The sequence below is a fragment of the Moschus berezovskii genome, chromosome 8, assembly GCF_049115385.1.
Source record: "Moschus berezovskii isolate FMDL1 chromosome 8, NW_MosBer_1.0, whole genome shotgun sequence".
NCBI lineage: Eukaryota > Metazoa > Chordata > Mammalia > Artiodactyla > Moschidae > Moschus > Moschus berezovskii.
Window position 1 is genome coordinate 50,917,302 of NC_142467.1, and position 17,454 is coordinate 50,934,755.

Genomic DNA, 17,454 nt, shown 5'->3' on the forward strand with positions numbered 1-17,454 from the left:
TTGTGCGATTGTGGTCATGCCATCTAGTGTGCACACCAGCACAGTCCGGTGATGCTGGACTTGCTCTTGGGCCCACTCCTTGAAATGGGAGCCTTGATAATTGGCTCTGATGTCAGCCTCACCGCTGTCACATGTGGGCTCACAGAGTCTACCACCACTGGAGCTGCTGTCCTCTGTGAGCATGCGGACAGTGGGGGTCTTATGGTGGACTGTGCCCCTGTGGCAGACACTGGCAGTGGAGGCCCAGACCACACTCCAGGTGATCTCTGCACAGCTGGACTGAGTCCTCTCCCAGGGGCCACCTGCTCAAGGTCAGGTTTCAGCACCTAGCTGCTGTGCATACTAGCAGCCCTGCCCAGATGGCATTTTGGGTTGACAATATGAGGTCATGGTAGCCATCAAGTGCTGGTCCCTCTTTGCCCTGACTGCTAGCAAACCAGCACACACACACTCCTTGCAAGCAGAGACCAGGCCCCTTCAGCTCCCCGACTGTTCCGGTGGACTTCCCAGCTGGCAAAGGCAGTGTCCAGGGTGAGAGAACCTTTCCTCCTTCATAACTAACCCCCAGGGGTCCTGGCCCCGTCCTGATGCCTTATTTTTCTTTTTTGTCCTCCCTGGTTGTATGGAGATCTTTCTTGCAGCTTTGGTTGTATAAGAGCTCTTCTGCCAGTTTTCAGTTGGTTTCCTTTGAGAACTGTTCAACATTTGGATTATTTTTGATGCATATGTGTAGGGAAGTGAACTTCATGTTCTACTCTTGATCTCCTCTTGTGTGTGTCAGTAACTGCAACACCAATTCAGATGAAGTGTAGAGGTGGATGGTTTCTGGCTCACTGAGGATGAGAACTCTGATACCATGCTTCCCCATCTCGAGGTTTACTACCTTTTGGAAATTGTCAGCTCACCTGGGTCTTACTACCATTGTTATATTTTTTAAAATCATAGAACCCTATTTATTATTGCAACATCCTCCTCCATCCTCTAGGACCCTGCATTCTGCAGGAAACACTTTGGGTAATGCTTACCTGGTCAGACTTAGTCAAAGGAGAAACTGAGACCAAGAGAGGGCTTCTCTCTGATAGTTTTATTTTGAAAAAATGTGCATGGTCCAGCCTCTTCCCATGTCACTCATTTCCACTCACATGAGAAACAACAGAAGGACACAAGTCTGGGTTGAAATTATGTGCGTTTATGGGAAACAAAGATATTCAATAACAATAACAAAAGCCCTTCAATCTCTCCACGTTCTCAACCAGTGATAATGAGGCAGTTTCAATGATTGTGTCTGGCTGGGGACTTTTCTAAAAGGGTCAGGACAGCTGAAAGACATTGGCCAAAAAGAGAAGATGCAGAAAGGGTGGACATTTTAAATGAGAGTATATTAGACCTCCCTTCTGGCCCTTCATCCTATCACCCTTTCAGGTTACAGTCTCCTTCACCTTCCTGCACTTCGCTCAGATGCAGTCTCTTCCAGAAAGCCGTCCTTGGTCTGCACCAGCTGCATCTGCTTTCTAAGTAACGTCACACACACTTTCTCATGCTGTCTCCTATCGCTTTCTGCCTCACATCCGGCACGTTTGAGTGCATGCCTTATGACACCCATTTTTAGTAGGCATGCCCCTGAGATTGGGCCCCAGGTTGATCATCCTAGTATTCCCACTGCCCTCCCACATTAAGTGCTCAGTATACAGCAGGTGCTCAGCATCAGCAGGTGCTCAGTGAGGGTTTGTTGAGTTGAAGTCAGTTCTACATTTGCCACAACACATAACCTCTTGAGAGTCATAACTGTCATTTCTACTTCTTCATCCTTCCTTCATGGTCTGACTCAAGCCATCTCCAGGAAGGAACAGACCTCACCATCACCAACTCATGGTTGCAGATTTGGGGAGGGGAGGAGAGATGGTTAAGCTTTCACCCCTGTTCCAGAAGGCAAGGAGGCAGGAAAGGCAGCCACTGGGGAAATCAGGATGACTGTGAGCGACATTGGCCCGTGCTCCAGTTTGGAATCTCCTAAGCAGTCATTCTTCAAAAGTTTCCCCCATGAAGTGTGGCCAACTTTGCAGTGGGAGCCAAGGACTGGTGGGGGTGTGGCTGGGTTGCTCTACCAACCCAGAGACCAGACAACATAGGCCAGGAAGCTTTCTTTAGGACATGGTCTGTATTACCTTTGGAGGTGTGTGTTAAGGTGGTCTGTCTAGTTGTTCAGTTGGAGCTGTGGTGGGAACATTAGCCCTGTGGCGAGTTGTCAGGCACATTAGATTGTAGTAAGGCTGAAAAATACAGGCTGCGAATATGGGCCTCTCCTCCTTAAGGGGGAAGGGTCTGGAGGTTCTGGGAGCAATGAGGGAGGGTCCCAAGGGGTCCTGCAGCCCCAGCACTAATGGGTGTCCTGCTCTGTCTCCTGCTCCCGGCTCCCACTTTCTCCCTCTGGTTCTTCACGTAGGGGCCAGGCATGGGGCCATGGGAAATAACGATGCAGAAAAGGGAAGTGCTTTTTCTTTTCCTACCATGAGTCACAGATTTGGACTAGAGAGAAGTGAGGATCAAGGATAGGAGTAGGATTGAGAGGTGAGGAGAGGCCAAGGCCCTATCCATTTGTTTATTTCTGTAACGAATAGACGTGAAACCCACATTTCTAGCTGCATCACCCCCAGACAGCACTGAGGTCCTAATGGGGGGGACAAGAAAATTCTTCAGGGCTCTCAAAGGTGTTCAGTGACTTGGGGAGAACGCTGTGGATCCACCTTGAGAAGGGCCCCTCTGGGGCCAGTGAAGTGTGAAAACTGCATGGTCAGCATCCTCCCTGGAGGTTGGGGGGAAAGAGCCAAGAAGCAGAGAGGAAAGACTCCTTCAGGCACCTCTTTTAGGAAAGAGAGTTGGACCTTGGGGGACTCAAGTCGGGACAGATGTTTCAGTATAAAAAGGCTCCCCAGTAAAAGGATGGGAGTCCCCACAAATTCCTTCCCAAACCCCATTGCACTTAAAAAAGAGAAAGTAAGGAGCATAAAAATATCTTGATGATGTGGGTTTGCCTGACGATACAGAAAAGCAAGTCTCATGGCAGGCAGTGTGTCCCATTACACAAGAGGATTATACCGAGCTTCAGTATAGAGATTTTACATATATCTTTATATAAATGCATATATATTTATAGAGCCTCTGCCTAGAACAGCCGGGCTTGCTTCTTGAGTTCATTTCTCTTCCAGAGGGCCAGCCGGTCAAACTCGGAGATGGTCATGCCAAAGACCTGGTAGAACTCTTCCTGGGACAGATGGCGCTGGAAGAAGAGGGCAGGAGACAGAGAGGGAACAACTTGAGGATGTGAGAGGCAGGTGGAGGCAGGAGCGGTTCCTGTGCGTTTCCTCTGGTTCTGCTGTGCCTGGCAGTGTCTGACCCACGGAGGGTGTGTGATGAGTATCTGTCGAGTGGATGCCTGTGTGAGGGAGTGTTTCCTGGGAGGGACCTCTGTAGTTGATCTGGCTGGAGAGGCTTCCTCTACCCGACTCAGGCGGGACTTGCGCTTCACCTGAGTGCCTCTCGGTTGGCCTCCCCTTTCTGCATCCCTGCTCCATGCATTGTGTCCAGGAATGTGTATGGAGTAATGTTACTGCTGTCTACTTTGGACAAAAAAGGAGGCATATCCAAGATTTTAGGGTGTATTTCCTCTTAGTAATAAGTTTACAAAAAAATCTGGAAGGTTTTTCCTTAGGTCAATCAATGAAAAAAAAAATTCTCCCGATTTCTCCATACCATACTCTTTGTTATATGAAAACAAGTATGCCACATAACGAAACACTGTTCTTCATGTCTTAGTGGATTTTTTGACCCCTTTCTGCCTGTCCTGTCTCCTACCCCTTCCTGTCCCTTCTGAGCAGAGTTGAAAGTTGATACAACTTTGATTTCTAAGCTTTGAGTTAGAAATATATGGCACTTAAAATGAGGCAAAATGTAAACAGTTGGTGAAGGATAAATGGATCCTCATTTTGCTATTCTTGAAACTCCTCTGGAGGTCTGAAATTTTATTTTTTAAATAAAATTTATGATTTTGTTTAAAGAGAGAATTAGGTGGCCTATATCCTCCCTGAAAATTTACTGCATTCACTTGCTCTTGTTACCAGTTATATTAGCTCATCAGATATGGAAGGAAATTGAGTGAGAATTATGTGTACAGCCACGTAACAATTAGCCAATTCTCTGGTTTATTGTCACTGTGAATGAATGTTTTTGCCACATTTCCAAAACTTTCTTTAGGTAAAGGTAACTTTGATACTTTTGTTAGATATTGTTAGTTACATATCATACTTTTGTTAGATATCACTGGTTATATATCTGAGTTGATTTTTTTGGTACTTAGTATTTAACACTACCCTCCAGTTACCTATATTGCATTTTTATCATGCTCACATGTACGTTCACCCTTTTCTCCTTTAATTCTTCCGACCACTCTGAAAACCAGGAATTATTTCTACCCAATTGAAAGATGAGAAAAGCAGAAGTCAGAGAATTAACATGTCTTGCCTAGGAGGGAGGAAAGACCACTAGGTAGGTCGCAGAACTGAGTCTAGGGCTCCTGATTCCAAATGCAGTGTATGCCCACCACCCTCTTGGTCAATTTCAAAAATACACAAAAGAGAAAATAGCACAATGCACACCCATGTCCCTCACCCAGATTCAGTGACTATCGGAATCTACCACATTTTCTTCTTTTTCCTCTCTAGTGTCTTAACTCTAGACACGTCACTTCATTCCTGCATTCAGCAGTCGGCATTGCAAAGCATAACCAGAACAGCATGGGCAAGAAAAAATGACAGTTACACAGAATTCCCTAATACTTGTCCACAATAAAATTCCCCTAATGGTCTCAGAAGTATCCTTTTAGAGCTGGTTTGTTTGAGCAAGGATTTAGACAGCACCCATATGTCACATTTGGTTGTTAGACTCCTTCAGACCCCACCAGTCTAGACAGTGCCCTTCTCCTTTTGCTCATGCTCTTGACTCGCCCAGATCTGTTTTACTTTCACTCAAGTGCTGAAAATATGTGGAAATGAGAACATTCTCTGCCCCTTCCATAGTAAAGCCTGAGGGGAACTGTAAGTTAGTCTAATCTGTTCTTTTTCTGTTGCTGGAGAGTGATGGTTACTATTGATTCTCTAGCTGGCTTTCGCCACTGTGTTAAAAAATCTTTAACACAATATAAAGGAATTGAGCCTAAACTACTCAAGTAGGCACTGTAGGACATGCGGAGGAATCTGAGGCTTTCTTCTCTCCGCTGAGGGCCACATGGAGTCTCCTTCCTCCTGAGTTCTCAGAGCATTTAATGGCAGCCTGTCCACTTGACATCCATCACAGACTTTAAGGCATAAAGATTATGTGCACGGGGTTTAGAGCCAGGCAGATACGAGTGTGTGACCTTGGACATGGTACTTTCACCATCATTGAGCCTCAGTGTCCTCTCGTGAGAGTGGCAGCGTGCCAGCACCTACCCTCATGGATCCCGTGAGGAAGACTGAGATGATGGGGGCCATGCTCTTGGCACAGCGAATCCTGGCGCTCTCAGTGCAGGGATCTCTTCATGTGTCTGTCACACAGGGTGGCCTGGTCTCCGTTCCCTTTGATTTCATCTCTCCTCATCCTCTCTCCTGGGCTCACGTGGCCCCAGCCACACTTACCTCCTGCCGTCCTCCAACACACCAGGCTCACTCCTGCGTCAGTGCTCAGATGTCATGTTTCCAATGAGCTCTACTCAGACCTCCCTATTTAAGCCTGCAACTCACCCCTCCAGCTCCCAATCCCCCTCACTCTGCTCTCCTCTTACCCCTTCCCCTCAGCCCCGTTACCTCCCAATACACTGTATTATTTCCTTATTATTGTATCATTTACTGTATGTCTTCTCACATGAGAACACCAGCTCCAAAGGGGCAGGGGTCCTTGTTTTGTTCACTGATAACACTGCAAGCGCCTAGAACAGTATCTGGTATATATAATAGGTTTGAAGAAATATTTATTGTGTGAATAAGTGTCTATACTCTGAGCTCCCTGAGGACAGAGGGGTCTCCTTCTTCAGTGCCTACCCTGAACTGCTGCTGCAGGGTCTCGAGCCCAGGAGTCTCAGCTCAGGCTACATATCAGACATCCCTGGGAACCTCTGAATAATAGTGATACCTGAGCTCATTCCCCAGATTGCGATTTAATTGGACTTGGGTGGGACCCTGTACTAGTATTTTTAAAAAGCTCCTTAAGTGATTCTTAGAGAAGGCTGTGTCTTCCTGGGTGTCTAGGAGCAAAGCAGTTGGTCATCCAGGACGAACCAGGCTTGTGAACATTTTCATCCCTAGATGCTGGCTCCTCTGAGCTGCTGAGGGAGCTGTCCCCGTCAGCACCGGCAGACACTTCTGTGGGGAGAATCACCGGCTTCTGCCCCTGCTACCCTAGCCTGCTAGAGCTGGAAGGACTCACAGAGCATCCTGGCCACCCACACCCACCTCCTATGGCTTCAATCGTCTACTCTGGGCCGATTCCTTAGCTGTCAGGTCAAGGGTGTCCCAAGAACTGCCCAGCCTCCTCTCTCACAAGCCTGCATTCAATTCCACAGACATCTCCTGACCCTTCTCCTAGTCCAGGTCCTGTGATAGATGACAGCATGTCAGACAGAGGAGATGCATGATTTGATGATCTGATGCAAAGGAGAAAGGTATTGGGTCTGTACTCTGGACACAGGGCTGGAGGAGAAGGTGAGTGACACCTGAGGAAGGCTTTGGGGCACAGGCATCACTAGAATGGAGCCCTGAGGAGTGAAGTGGCTGCTGAGATGGAAAGGGTGTTCCAGGGAGAGGCAGGGAGGGAAAGGGCAGGGGTGCTTCTGGAGTTGGTGTAAGCAGACTGGAACTCCACGCTCAGTGGACTGGCCGGCTCGAGAGCCCAAGGCCACGCTCGGGCCTCGTCTGTTCTGTATTGGTGTTGCTCCTCCCTCTCTGTCCATCTGGACCCGCCCACCCCGAGTCCATCCAGTCCCTCCCTCTCCCTGGAGGCCTGTGTCAGCACAGCCAGCCTTGTGGTCTTCTCCGAGTAACAGCACAGACGCTCTGGAGAGCTTTCTACTCAGTACACTGCAGGATTCCGTGTCAAGGGCTCTGTGTGTACTGTCTCAGGTATGTCACTTGGCAACCTGAGGGAAGCACGACAATCATCCCGTCTTACAGAGGAGAAAACCAAGGTTTGGAGAGGGGCCAGTTCGTCATGTGGCCAAACTATCCACCTAGGGATGGCAGCATTAGGGTTGGAGCCTAGGGAGTCCTGCTCGAGACTTGCTTATATGTTTACCCTCTGCAGAGACCTGTCCCCATCCTTTCCCACTGCAGGCACTGGTTTTCTATACAGTCCTGTGTAACGCCAGCGCTGTGTTTTTTCTTAGCACACAGGCTGCAGGCCCTTGAAAGGCAGGAACCAAATTCAGCTCCCCTCTTATGTCTGCAAAAGTATCAGCCCAGGTTGGAGACAGGCTATAGCTGTGCACCACAGATGCTAACCGAATCAAGAGGCTGCACAGAACGAGGAACAGCCTGGCTAAGGAAACCAGGTAGGAGTCTGGTTTTGCAACCAGCTGTGTGACCCCTGTGTCATTCATTCTGTCTGTCCCTCCCGAGCTGGGTGAGCCCAGTCACTCTGTGCAATCACTTCAAACCCAGAGGCTCCTGCTCAGTTTTCTATGCCTACCTCTAAACGCGTCCGGTCCACATCCTTGGGCAGCCGGTTTCTCCCTCTTGTGGTCACCAGGAGCAGTTCGTAAGGGTAGATCTGAGGAGAGAGGAGGGGGTGTTTGTAGGTTGGGTGAGGGTGGTGGCTGCAATCCCTCTTCTATCCAGGAAGGGCCAGAGATGATCAAGTCTGGAGGAAGCACTGGTGCATCCTCTTTGGGGTTTCCCGGCAGCCTCAAGGCGCCGTCTCCCAAAGAAAACGCCCCAGAGTCCTCGGATACTGCCAGGGATGAGTGTGGTGTGTGAGCAGAAGGGCTCTTGCATGTGAATGTCTCATATTTGTGATTGGCAAGCCTCCAGAAACGTCTCCGAGGCCTGGGGGATCTGTCTGGTTTCAGGAGGCAAGAGATGTCGGGCAGGATTCAGGGAAAGTGCCCAAGGAGGGACTGGAAATGCTAGTCCTGAGAGGACCCTTGGGGTTATTTGTTGATGTTCCCTTCCCTCATAGACAGTGCTGTCATCTTCCCGCTCGTCCCATGTAGCAACTTGCAGGGTCCCAGAGACCCCCAGCGTCTATGCATCTTTACCTTGTACTCTGCAGAGAGAAAACAGACACACAAAAAGTAGAAACTATCAGTCTTTCCTTTTCATCCCTACAATGGCTTCTGTTATAGAGACCCTGTCCTTACTGCATTCATCCCCAATCAAGTCTGGTTTGAATACAATGGAAAAAGGGGTTGAACTGATCCAGGGACAGGTTTTTAGAGATATTTAGAATAGAAATAAGAAGAGCCTGGGGGGCATGAAGCACACGGGTGAAGTCCTTCATCTTCCAGGGGGATTCCTCCGGGGTTTGATGTGGACCTGCCTGAGCCTGCTTACTGAAGCCGGATGAGGCTGGTGGAAGAGCATCACAGCCTGAGGCTCATGGAATTTTTTCTGGGAACAGTGTGTCTGGCTCTGAGTGTTTCCCTCCACCTGCGGGCTGGCAGGCAACTCTAGCTCAGCAGTACTGGGAGAAAAGCAAGCACTCTGTGATGGCTCTGGGAATCCAGATGGGACAAATGACCTAGAGATCACCCAAGGCCAGGGACCTGAGAGGATGAGGGAGAGGCAGGGGAAAAGGGAGGGAATGGGAAATGAAAGGGAACTCGGGGTTTAGATAGAGCCCAGGGTGGGGCCATAATCGTTTGTCAAATGGGCAGTTGTGAGCAGTACATTATAACGAGGTCCCTGTGAAGTCCCAGGAGAGGCCCACACTCACCTCGCATGCCCCAGTTGACGGCGTTCATGCTGTCGTAGTGGAATAGGTCTGCACTGGGTGTCTGCAGGGGAGACAGAAGCAGGGCTGGCCTGAGGTGGGCTCACCTCTGCCTCACTCAAGTCCTTACCCGTCTCCAGAAAGTGGACTGGAGCTGGTGGGACTCGGCGCTGTCTCAGAAACCTCAGTCTCAAGGTGAGTGAGTGAGTGAGTGAAGTCGCTCAGTTGTGTCCGACTCTCTGCGACCCCATGGACTGCAGCCCACCAGGCTCCTCCCTCCATGGGATTCTCCAGGCAAGAGTAGTGGGCTGCCATTTCCTTCTCCAGGGGATCTTCCCGACCCAGGGATCGAACCCAGGTCTCCTGCATTCCAGGCAGACACTTTAACCTCTGAGCCACCAGGGAAGCCCCCCAGTCTCAAGTTGGGATGATTTAATTTGCTGCCATGTGCCTAGTGCCTAGGCCTGGCACATAGTAGGCACTCCGTAAATAGTCATATACTGGTGAACTGCAGCAGACTCTTTCATTCCTCAAGTATCATTTTTTCTGTGACATCTACCCTGACAACTCTGTCTAAAATTATAAGTCGCCCCTTCCCCACCTCTCCACCCTTCTTGTCCTGCTCAGCTTCCCCCTTTTCCCATAGCACTTACTACCTTCTACATAGTGTGTATAAGGTGATTTGTATACTGCGTACTACTGCTTGATTTCTATTTCTCCCTACAAGAATATAAGCTCCAAGGGGCAGGGGTCTTTGTTTGATTTGGTCACTGGTATTCCAAGCACCCAGAGCAATGCCTGGCATACGCAAATGGCTTTCAGTATAAACATCTGTTCATGAACTAACGTCCGTTCATGAACAGGCTCTGGGCGTGTTGAGGACAGGGTCTGTCTGTCCCCTGCTTGGGAGAGGGGATGGTATTAACACCAGCCATCACTCTACCATGGAGCTCTGATCCCTTTTGTGTGCTTAACCCTAAAATTGGCTCTTATACAGTTAAGTCTCCCACTTCTGTCCCTCTGCAGTCTCTTCTCTACACAAGGCGGAGCCCATTAAAAATCTGAGCTGGATGGTGCAGCACACCCACGGGAAACCTTCTGAGTCTTTACCAGCGCGGGGTCCCAGTGACACCTGTCTGGCTTCATCTCCATGCTCACTCCACCCCAGCCTCGTGTCCTCTCCACCGAGGGACTCTGACACAGCGCTTGCCTCTATTTGGGTGGCTTTTCCTCATCTTGGACAGGTGAGGTCGTCCCTCCCTGCACTCAGGCCTTTGTTTAAATTCACCCCTCTCTGACCTTCTCCAAACACACGTGATTGCTGACTTCAAGTCACACATGCACTTACAGGTCATCTGTCTCTCCAGCTAGAATGTGAGCTCCACAGCAGCAGCAAATATGTTCACCATTGGACCCCCAGCACCCTCAACAGTGCCTGGCACTTGGTAGGTGTTCAGTAATGAATATCTGTCTGGGTGTCCCTTCCCTCCCCCATCCCTTGTCTAGTCACAGAGCCTCTCCTTTTGCCAACAAGCCATTTTTCATTCCCTTTCAGTCCTTAAACCAACTCAGCTTCCATGAAGGTTTTACGCCGTAGGATATCTAACATTTTGGAAGGCTCCAGGCCACAGCAGGTGAGTCAGTCAGGTCAGGCTGTGGGGGCAGCTGGCCAGAGCGCGAATCCTGGCTCAGCGCTTACAAGGAATGAGAGCTCAAGCAGGTCACTGCGCCTGTCTGTGCCTCCATTTCTTCATCGACAGAACAGGCCATTAAAAACAGTAACTAGCTTGCAGGGTTATAAGGAGTGAGTGCTTGGAAAGTGCCCGGCAAGGAGCAGTTGTGCCATAAATACTAGGTGCTCCCAGCCCCCATGGGGCTCTTGTCAGTGCGCCTCTGGCCCCAAAGCCTCTGTCCAGGTTTCGCCTGTTAGTCATCACCCATGAGCGGATGCAGGAGCCATGAACTGCTTGGGGATAACGTCCCCAGTGCAGCCTCTCTTACTTACCCTGTGCAGCCCGTTTCTTCTGTAGGCAGGCAGCGAGGCAGATTTAGAGATGAGGGGATCTGAAAAGGAGCCAAGACAATGACCAGAAGTCCCAAGCCAGAGTTTCCTCCCCCTGAGATCATCTGGGCAAATGGCCAGCGTTACTCCCCACTTTCGTGGGAAGGGGCATGGACAGGGGCCGCCAGCTCCTTCCACTGCTTTCCAGGCTTACAGCTGACCATCTCAGGGCTGCCTCACCCTGGCAGAATTCAAGGTCCCCCCCCCCCCGAAGTACCCATTCACAGAGTCTTATGGCCTCAAATGCTCACATTTACACTCCTATGACGGACCTATGTGTCCTGGCCACAGGGTGGCTCTGAACAAAGCCCCTGGGATTGGAGTCGAGCTCGGAACTCAGACGGGCAGGCTCCCACATGGGTGGGAGCTGTTGGGCACGGCAGCCCTGGTCCCAGAACCAAAGATTGCGGCCCACTATCTGACACACACGTGGGGTGGGCTGTGTCAGATGAGGACTGTGCTGGAACAGCCGTGCTGAGCTCATCACAGCTCAGGGGCCCTGCGGCTGCCTCGGCTCTGGCCCTCACGGAACATGATGGTCTGAAGGTAGGGTGGGCAGAACGTACCGCTGTCGGCCAGGTAGTGGGACCGAGGGGCTGCAAGAGAGAGAAGTTGGAGATCAGTGCTCATGCTGACAGACAGAAATTGCTCTCGTTCCTGGGCCGCCCTGGCGGCAGGGCGGAGGGGCGCCTTCAGTGCCTCTGCCCACTGGTCAGTTTCTAACTGTTGCACCTGCACCGGGTCCTCCCTCCCCAGTCCGGCATGCAGCCCACTGCAGGTGCTCTGTGATATTTGCTGCACAGATGCCATGAAGGGAGCTAAATTTTGAGCAGCACTGACAGAATGTAGAGCCCAGAGCCAGGGGTTGAAAACAGTGCCCCTCAGTGGTCAAACAGGGAAACAGCTCATCAGTTCATCCTGGCTCTGCCATTAACAGATACCAGCTTTAGATCAGTAAATCATGCTTATCTGTAAGACAGGGAGGGACAGTGTCTTCTTTATAGGGTTCCTGTGAAAGATATAGGGCACAGTACAGTAAATGTCAGTACAGTGCCTGACAGATAGAAACCCTCAATAAAACTGGCTTTATCATCATCGTCACTACCACTGTCATCTTTGATCTCACCTGGAGTCAAGGTGCAGTACATACAGCAAAGAGGGGGAAAAGCTTAAGGCCTGAGTCACTCTGTGTTGGGTCTGACTTTAGGCAAGAGGTCTCTCCTCTGTGAAGTGGGTGGTAATAATCCCTTTACATTCTGGGTCTTTGTGAGGACCAGGGCTCTAGTGTATCTGCAAATGCCCGGCACACTGGATTATAATTGGTACCTTTGTTTATCTATCAGGTATTGACCTGAGATAGGATTTCCTGGCAGGACTGAATCCCACAGGGGTAAGTAAGAGATGAGGCAGGCAAAGTTATGTGTGGGTCCAGGAACAGGGAGGAGCTTACACTGAGAGACTGTCAGGCCAAAATGCTTGAACCAAGCCTCTGACTGTACACCTCCAGTGATGGGAGGCTCACTACCTCAAGAGTCAGCCCCGTTTATCTTCAGACTGTTAGAAGAGTTTTTTCTTTACATGGCACCTGACTGGAAGTCACAGCTTCAGGCTGACCCAAAGAGGCATAAGTGCCTCCTCAGGTCAGAGCATAGTCTTTAGCCTGTATTCTAGACCCTGGTGAGGCTGTGTAGGAGGTTAGATTCACTTGAAGAGCTGATGGGAAGAAAGTGCCCCACCCCGCCCAGCAGGCTCCGGGGCAGTGCTTACAGCCGTTTAGGGACACATCGTAGCCAGCTGTGTGCAGGGCCTCCCGGCTGCTGGTGGAGCTCCGGGGTGGGGTCCAGGGGTCTGCATAGGAACTGGACCTGGCCTTCATCTCTTCCTTCAGAATTAGTCTGCCGATTCCGCTCTGGAGCTGGGCGTGGGAGAGGAGGAAGATGAAGTTAGAAGGAAACAAATAACACTGAGCCGAAACAGGCTTGGGAAAGGCTGAGGGACCAGACTCTAGAGTGAACCTCTCACATTTTTTGCCTTCCCAGTGTCCCTCTACCTTCGCAGCATCCATGTTTTCTTTTGGGGACTTCATTTTTCTTCCACAAGTAGTCCTGTGGTCAGAGTGGGGCCCTGGTGGTGGGCACAGAAATCAGACCTGGCCAGCAACAGCATTAACCCTGTCCACAGTGATTGGTTCAGCGATGGACAGATAGCTCTAGCTAGGCCAGGGAGAGCCTTCCTGCGACTCTTGGAGTTGATGGCACCCATCTTTTTAAAACAGACATTCTTTTTGGGAGGGGGTGAAAGTCACATAACATAAAATTAACCATTTTAAAGTGACCACACAATACAGTGAGTGGCATTTAGTACATTCCTGATACTGTGTAGCCACAAACTCCACCTACTTCTACATCATTTTTATCACCCCAAAAGAAGACCCTCTACTCATTAAACAATCGCTCTCTTTCCCCCGCTTTCCTTCTAGGCCTTGATAATCAAAATCTCTGTTCTGTCTCTCTGGATTTACCTCTTCTGGATATTCCATATAAATGGCATCGTACAGTATGTGGGCTTTTGTGTCTGGCATCTTTCTCTAAGCATAGTGTTTGCAAGGTTCATATACACTGTACCATGTATCAGCACCTCATTCTTTTTTTAGCTGACACTTGGTCATATGGATATGCCACATTTTGTTTATTCATTCGTGAGTTGATGAACTGTTGGGCTGCTTCCACCTCTTGGCTATTGTGAGTGGTACTGCCATGACCTGCCTGTATGTTATTGAGTACCAGTTTTCAGTTCTTCTGGGTATATACCTAGGAATGGAATTGATGGGTCTGTGAACAAAGAACATCTCCTGGCGTATCAATAAACAAAGGATGTTACAGCCATCAAACCAACCTCTGCAGCCAGCGCCGCCCCCCCCACAACGGTGCACCCTGAGGGGATTCAGAATGGAGTAAAACAGGATACTGGCCCTAGATAGTTAAGGTGCATATCAAATGAATCGTTTCAATGAGCCCAGACTCTTGCATCTTACCATACATAGAAAAGGGCTAAATTAATTAACTTGAGATGCTTGTTTTTTCCTTAATTATAATCTTTTGATGTTTGACTATTTTTTGTCTTGTTTTGCAGAAACACATTTATCTCCTGGTTCCTCCCTTACCTCTTCAGAACTGTGCCTCAGAGCTATCTGAGAGCTTAGATCCTTAGTGTCTGCTGAATAAAACATAATTCTCAACTTTTCAGTTGTGTATTTTTTTTTTTTGTCAACAGTTTTGGCAGCCACAAAGGGACCCAGAGCAGACTTTTCTCCTTTGCCTGAATTCTAAAGGCTCCAGAGCCTAGGTACCAGCAGAGGATTCTTGGGCCTGTCTACCTCCTCATAGGCCAGATGAATTTGGGTGAGTCTCTCCTGTTATTGGGCTTCCCTTGTGGCTCAGCTGGTAAAGAATCCACCTGCAATGCGGGACACCTGGGTTCGATCCCTGGGTTGGAAAGATTGCCTGGAGAATTCCATGAACTGTATAGTCCATGGGGTTGCAAACAGTCGGACATGACTGAATGACTTTCACTTCACTCTCCTGTTATTGGCTGATGATCCTAAGTTTTATTCAGTGGTGGTAAACTCCTTGCTGGAAGAGTAGTAGGTTATCCTTGAAACTTAGTTTCAATAAGAGGTACCTGGGTTATCCTCTGTCTGAAGACACTGTGAAGATTTTTTGCCTAGTTTAGACACCGAACGGGTTATCCTCAGGTGAAATGCTGAGGAGACTTGGCAACTAAGGTTGGACAGAGTAATTATATAGAAGACTGGCTTGTCATTTTCCCTTGAATTGGATGCTTTATAGAGTTTGTAAAAATAAAAGTGAAGATATCTCATGAGAGCTTTCAGCTCAGAAGGAACAGCACCTCCTGGCTGGCAACGGCTTTCTCAGGAAACTGAGAAACTTGTGGGAGTGACAGAGGCAAGTCCTCACATCATGCAGCTGTACCTATAGGGTAACTCATTCTTTTTAATTAAAAACTTGCTTTCCACGGACATGCCAAAGAACTGACCACTCCATAATCCAAGCACCCACAGTGGTCTCAGGCTACTGAAGGGAGAAACCAAAACATAAGAGGGCTAAACGGACCCCAGGCTAAAATCTAGAGGAGTTAAGCTCACATCAGCACATTGGCTCACCACCAGTCATCACTAGTGATTTTATTTCGACAAACTGACCTTGGAATGGGGAATAAAGCTTTTAAAACAAAAAGAATAAGGATCAATGGGTTGCCAGCCTCTAAGACCCCAGCCAGACTTCTGCATGTACAAAACTTATATTTACAAGTACTTACTTCATTAGAAATTGAAGTAACTCTCGTCCTGAAAATGACTAAGGCGGGGTGATGGGGTGGGGGGTGGGGGGGAAAAGGGCCTCTTTTATTGTGTACACAGTTAAATTAGAGAAAGCTGTCTTGATAAAATATCTTTTCAGGATTCTGACCTTAAAGAAACAGAAGCCCTTCTAGGGAGAACTTGCGTTTCTGTCCCTGTGTCTGAGATGTAAGTATTCTACCTGATTTTTTTGTGTATGTGTCATCAGTGTGGGCTCCTATTTACATTTCTGATTTTTAGAAACTTGCAGGAAAAAGACAGTTGCTTTTGATTCTCAAAAAAACTGGTCTGCTGTCTAAATGATATCAGTCTTTTCCACAAACAGCAAGGCCATAGTAATCTGAGCAAGCAAATTTAACTTAATCCAACTGTTATTTATAAACTAATAAGTTTATATTGTAATACCTGATTCATAACTAAGTTTTTAAGGTGAAGCTAATGTAAATATACATATACATTACATCAGCATCTCTACCCATAGAAAATACTGTCAAAGTTAAATTTATAAAAGAACTCTATTTAATTAGCTTAAAAGTAAGTGCTTACAAATTAAATACTTCTAAACAAAATGAAACTGGCCAGAATGAATTTCAGGTTCATCTAGGAAATATTCAATATTAAATTAATACCTGGTATTAAAACTAACTTAAGCTTGCTGGTTTAATCAAGACAGACATGTCTTTACTTTTGTACCAAGCTTTACTGAAGGTCAGTAAGTTCATGTTATTTCTGTTACAGCGTTTGTCAGCAAACAAAATTGGTATGATGATATTTTTGCAAGTTATAAAGGTAATTGAGATTAGAGTTTTCATGATTTGGGTTTTTAACTGCTTTTGAACTGTGTTATTGGAGAAGACTCTTGAGAGCCCCTTGGACTGCAAGGAGATCAAACCAGTCCACCCTAAAGGAAATCATTGGAAGGACTGATGCTGAAGCTGAAACTCCAATATTTTGGCCACCTGATGCAAAGAACTGACTCCTTGGAAAAGACCCTGATGCTGGGAAAGAGTGAAGGCAGGAGAAGGGGACAACAGAGGATAAGATGGTTGGATGGCATCACCGACTCAATGGACATGAGTTTGAGCAAGCTCCGGGAGTTGGTGATGGACAGGGAGCCTGGCGTGCTGCAGTCTATTGGGCCGCAAAGAGTCGGACATGACTGAGCGACTGAACTGAACTGCTGATTTGGGTGTATTGATTTAAAATAGTTTCTGCAGATTTTTGGAAACTTAAAACTTTAGAGTTTTTCCTATTAATTTAAAAAATTTCTTTCATATTGGAGTATAGGTGATTTACCATGCTGTGTTAGTTTCAGGTGTATAGATAAATGATTCAGTTATACATATAAATATATCCATTATTTTTCAGATTCTTTTTCCATAAAGGTTATTATAGAATATTGAGTTCCCTGTGCTATACAGTGGGTCAAAAGGACAAAAGATTTCAAAAACAAATACAGATCACTTATAGAAAAAGAATCTCACACAATCTGTCAAAAGCAGTATTCCAAGAAAACTTTGTTCTCTTAACAGAGAGAGGAACCAAATCCAGTCTTGTACCAGCCCATTTCTAATAGTAATATCCATTTACCTGTATTTGTTTTTGAAATTGTTTGTCACTTTGGTTAAGTGAGTATTGTTTCACAGTGAATTATGATCCTATTTGGCCAAGTGTTTTGAAACCTTTGTGATATTTTTGACAAATTTCCCAAAGAACAAATTCTCACTGAAGTTATTTGATCCCTAGCTAACTCTGAGATGCTTCAAAGAAATTCTGAGGCATCTCAGAAATGTTATTTGGTACGTTATTAATAAATCAGGGGTCCCCAGCCTCTGGGTCAGGGACTGGTAACTTCTGTCAGATCAGTGGTGGCCAGATTAGAAATAAAGGACATAATAAATGTAATGTGCTTGAATCATCCTGAAACCATCCCCCTGGTCCATGGAAAAATTATCTTCCACAGAACCAGTCCCTGGTGCCAAAAGGTTGGGGACTGCTGTGTTAAATTACTTGAGAAGCACTGTCAAGGTTATATTGTATGGGTAAATATCACTAATAT

The 17,454-nt window shown here is 47.6% G+C and overlaps 1 protein-coding gene across 7 annotated transcripts in view; it reads right to left on the reverse strand.

Moving 5' to 3' along the window:
• Nucleotides 1-1,169: 1,169 nt before the first annotated feature.
• ABLIM3 (actin binding LIM protein family member 3) overlaps nt 1,170-17,454 on the reverse strand; it is a 142,491-nt gene continuing 126,206 nt past the window's right edge. For 5 of the 7 annotated variants that reach the window (XM_088838572.1, XM_088838571.1, XM_088838570.1 and 2 more), the window contains 6 exons: nt 12,785-12,932; nt 11,584-11,613; nt 10,961-11,019; nt 8,959-9,019; nt 7,714-7,794; nt 1,170-3,277 (listed from right to left, as the gene is read on the reverse strand). In XM_088838572.1, the coding sequence (XP_088694698.1) occupies nt 3,219-3,277; nt 7,714-7,794; nt 8,959-9,019; nt 10,961-11,019; nt 11,584-11,613; nt 12,785-12,932 (438 nt within the window). In that variant the 3' untranslated portion in view covers nt 1,170-3,218. The other 2 variants (XM_055431170.2, XM_088838569.1) reach the window with 2 other exon arrangements.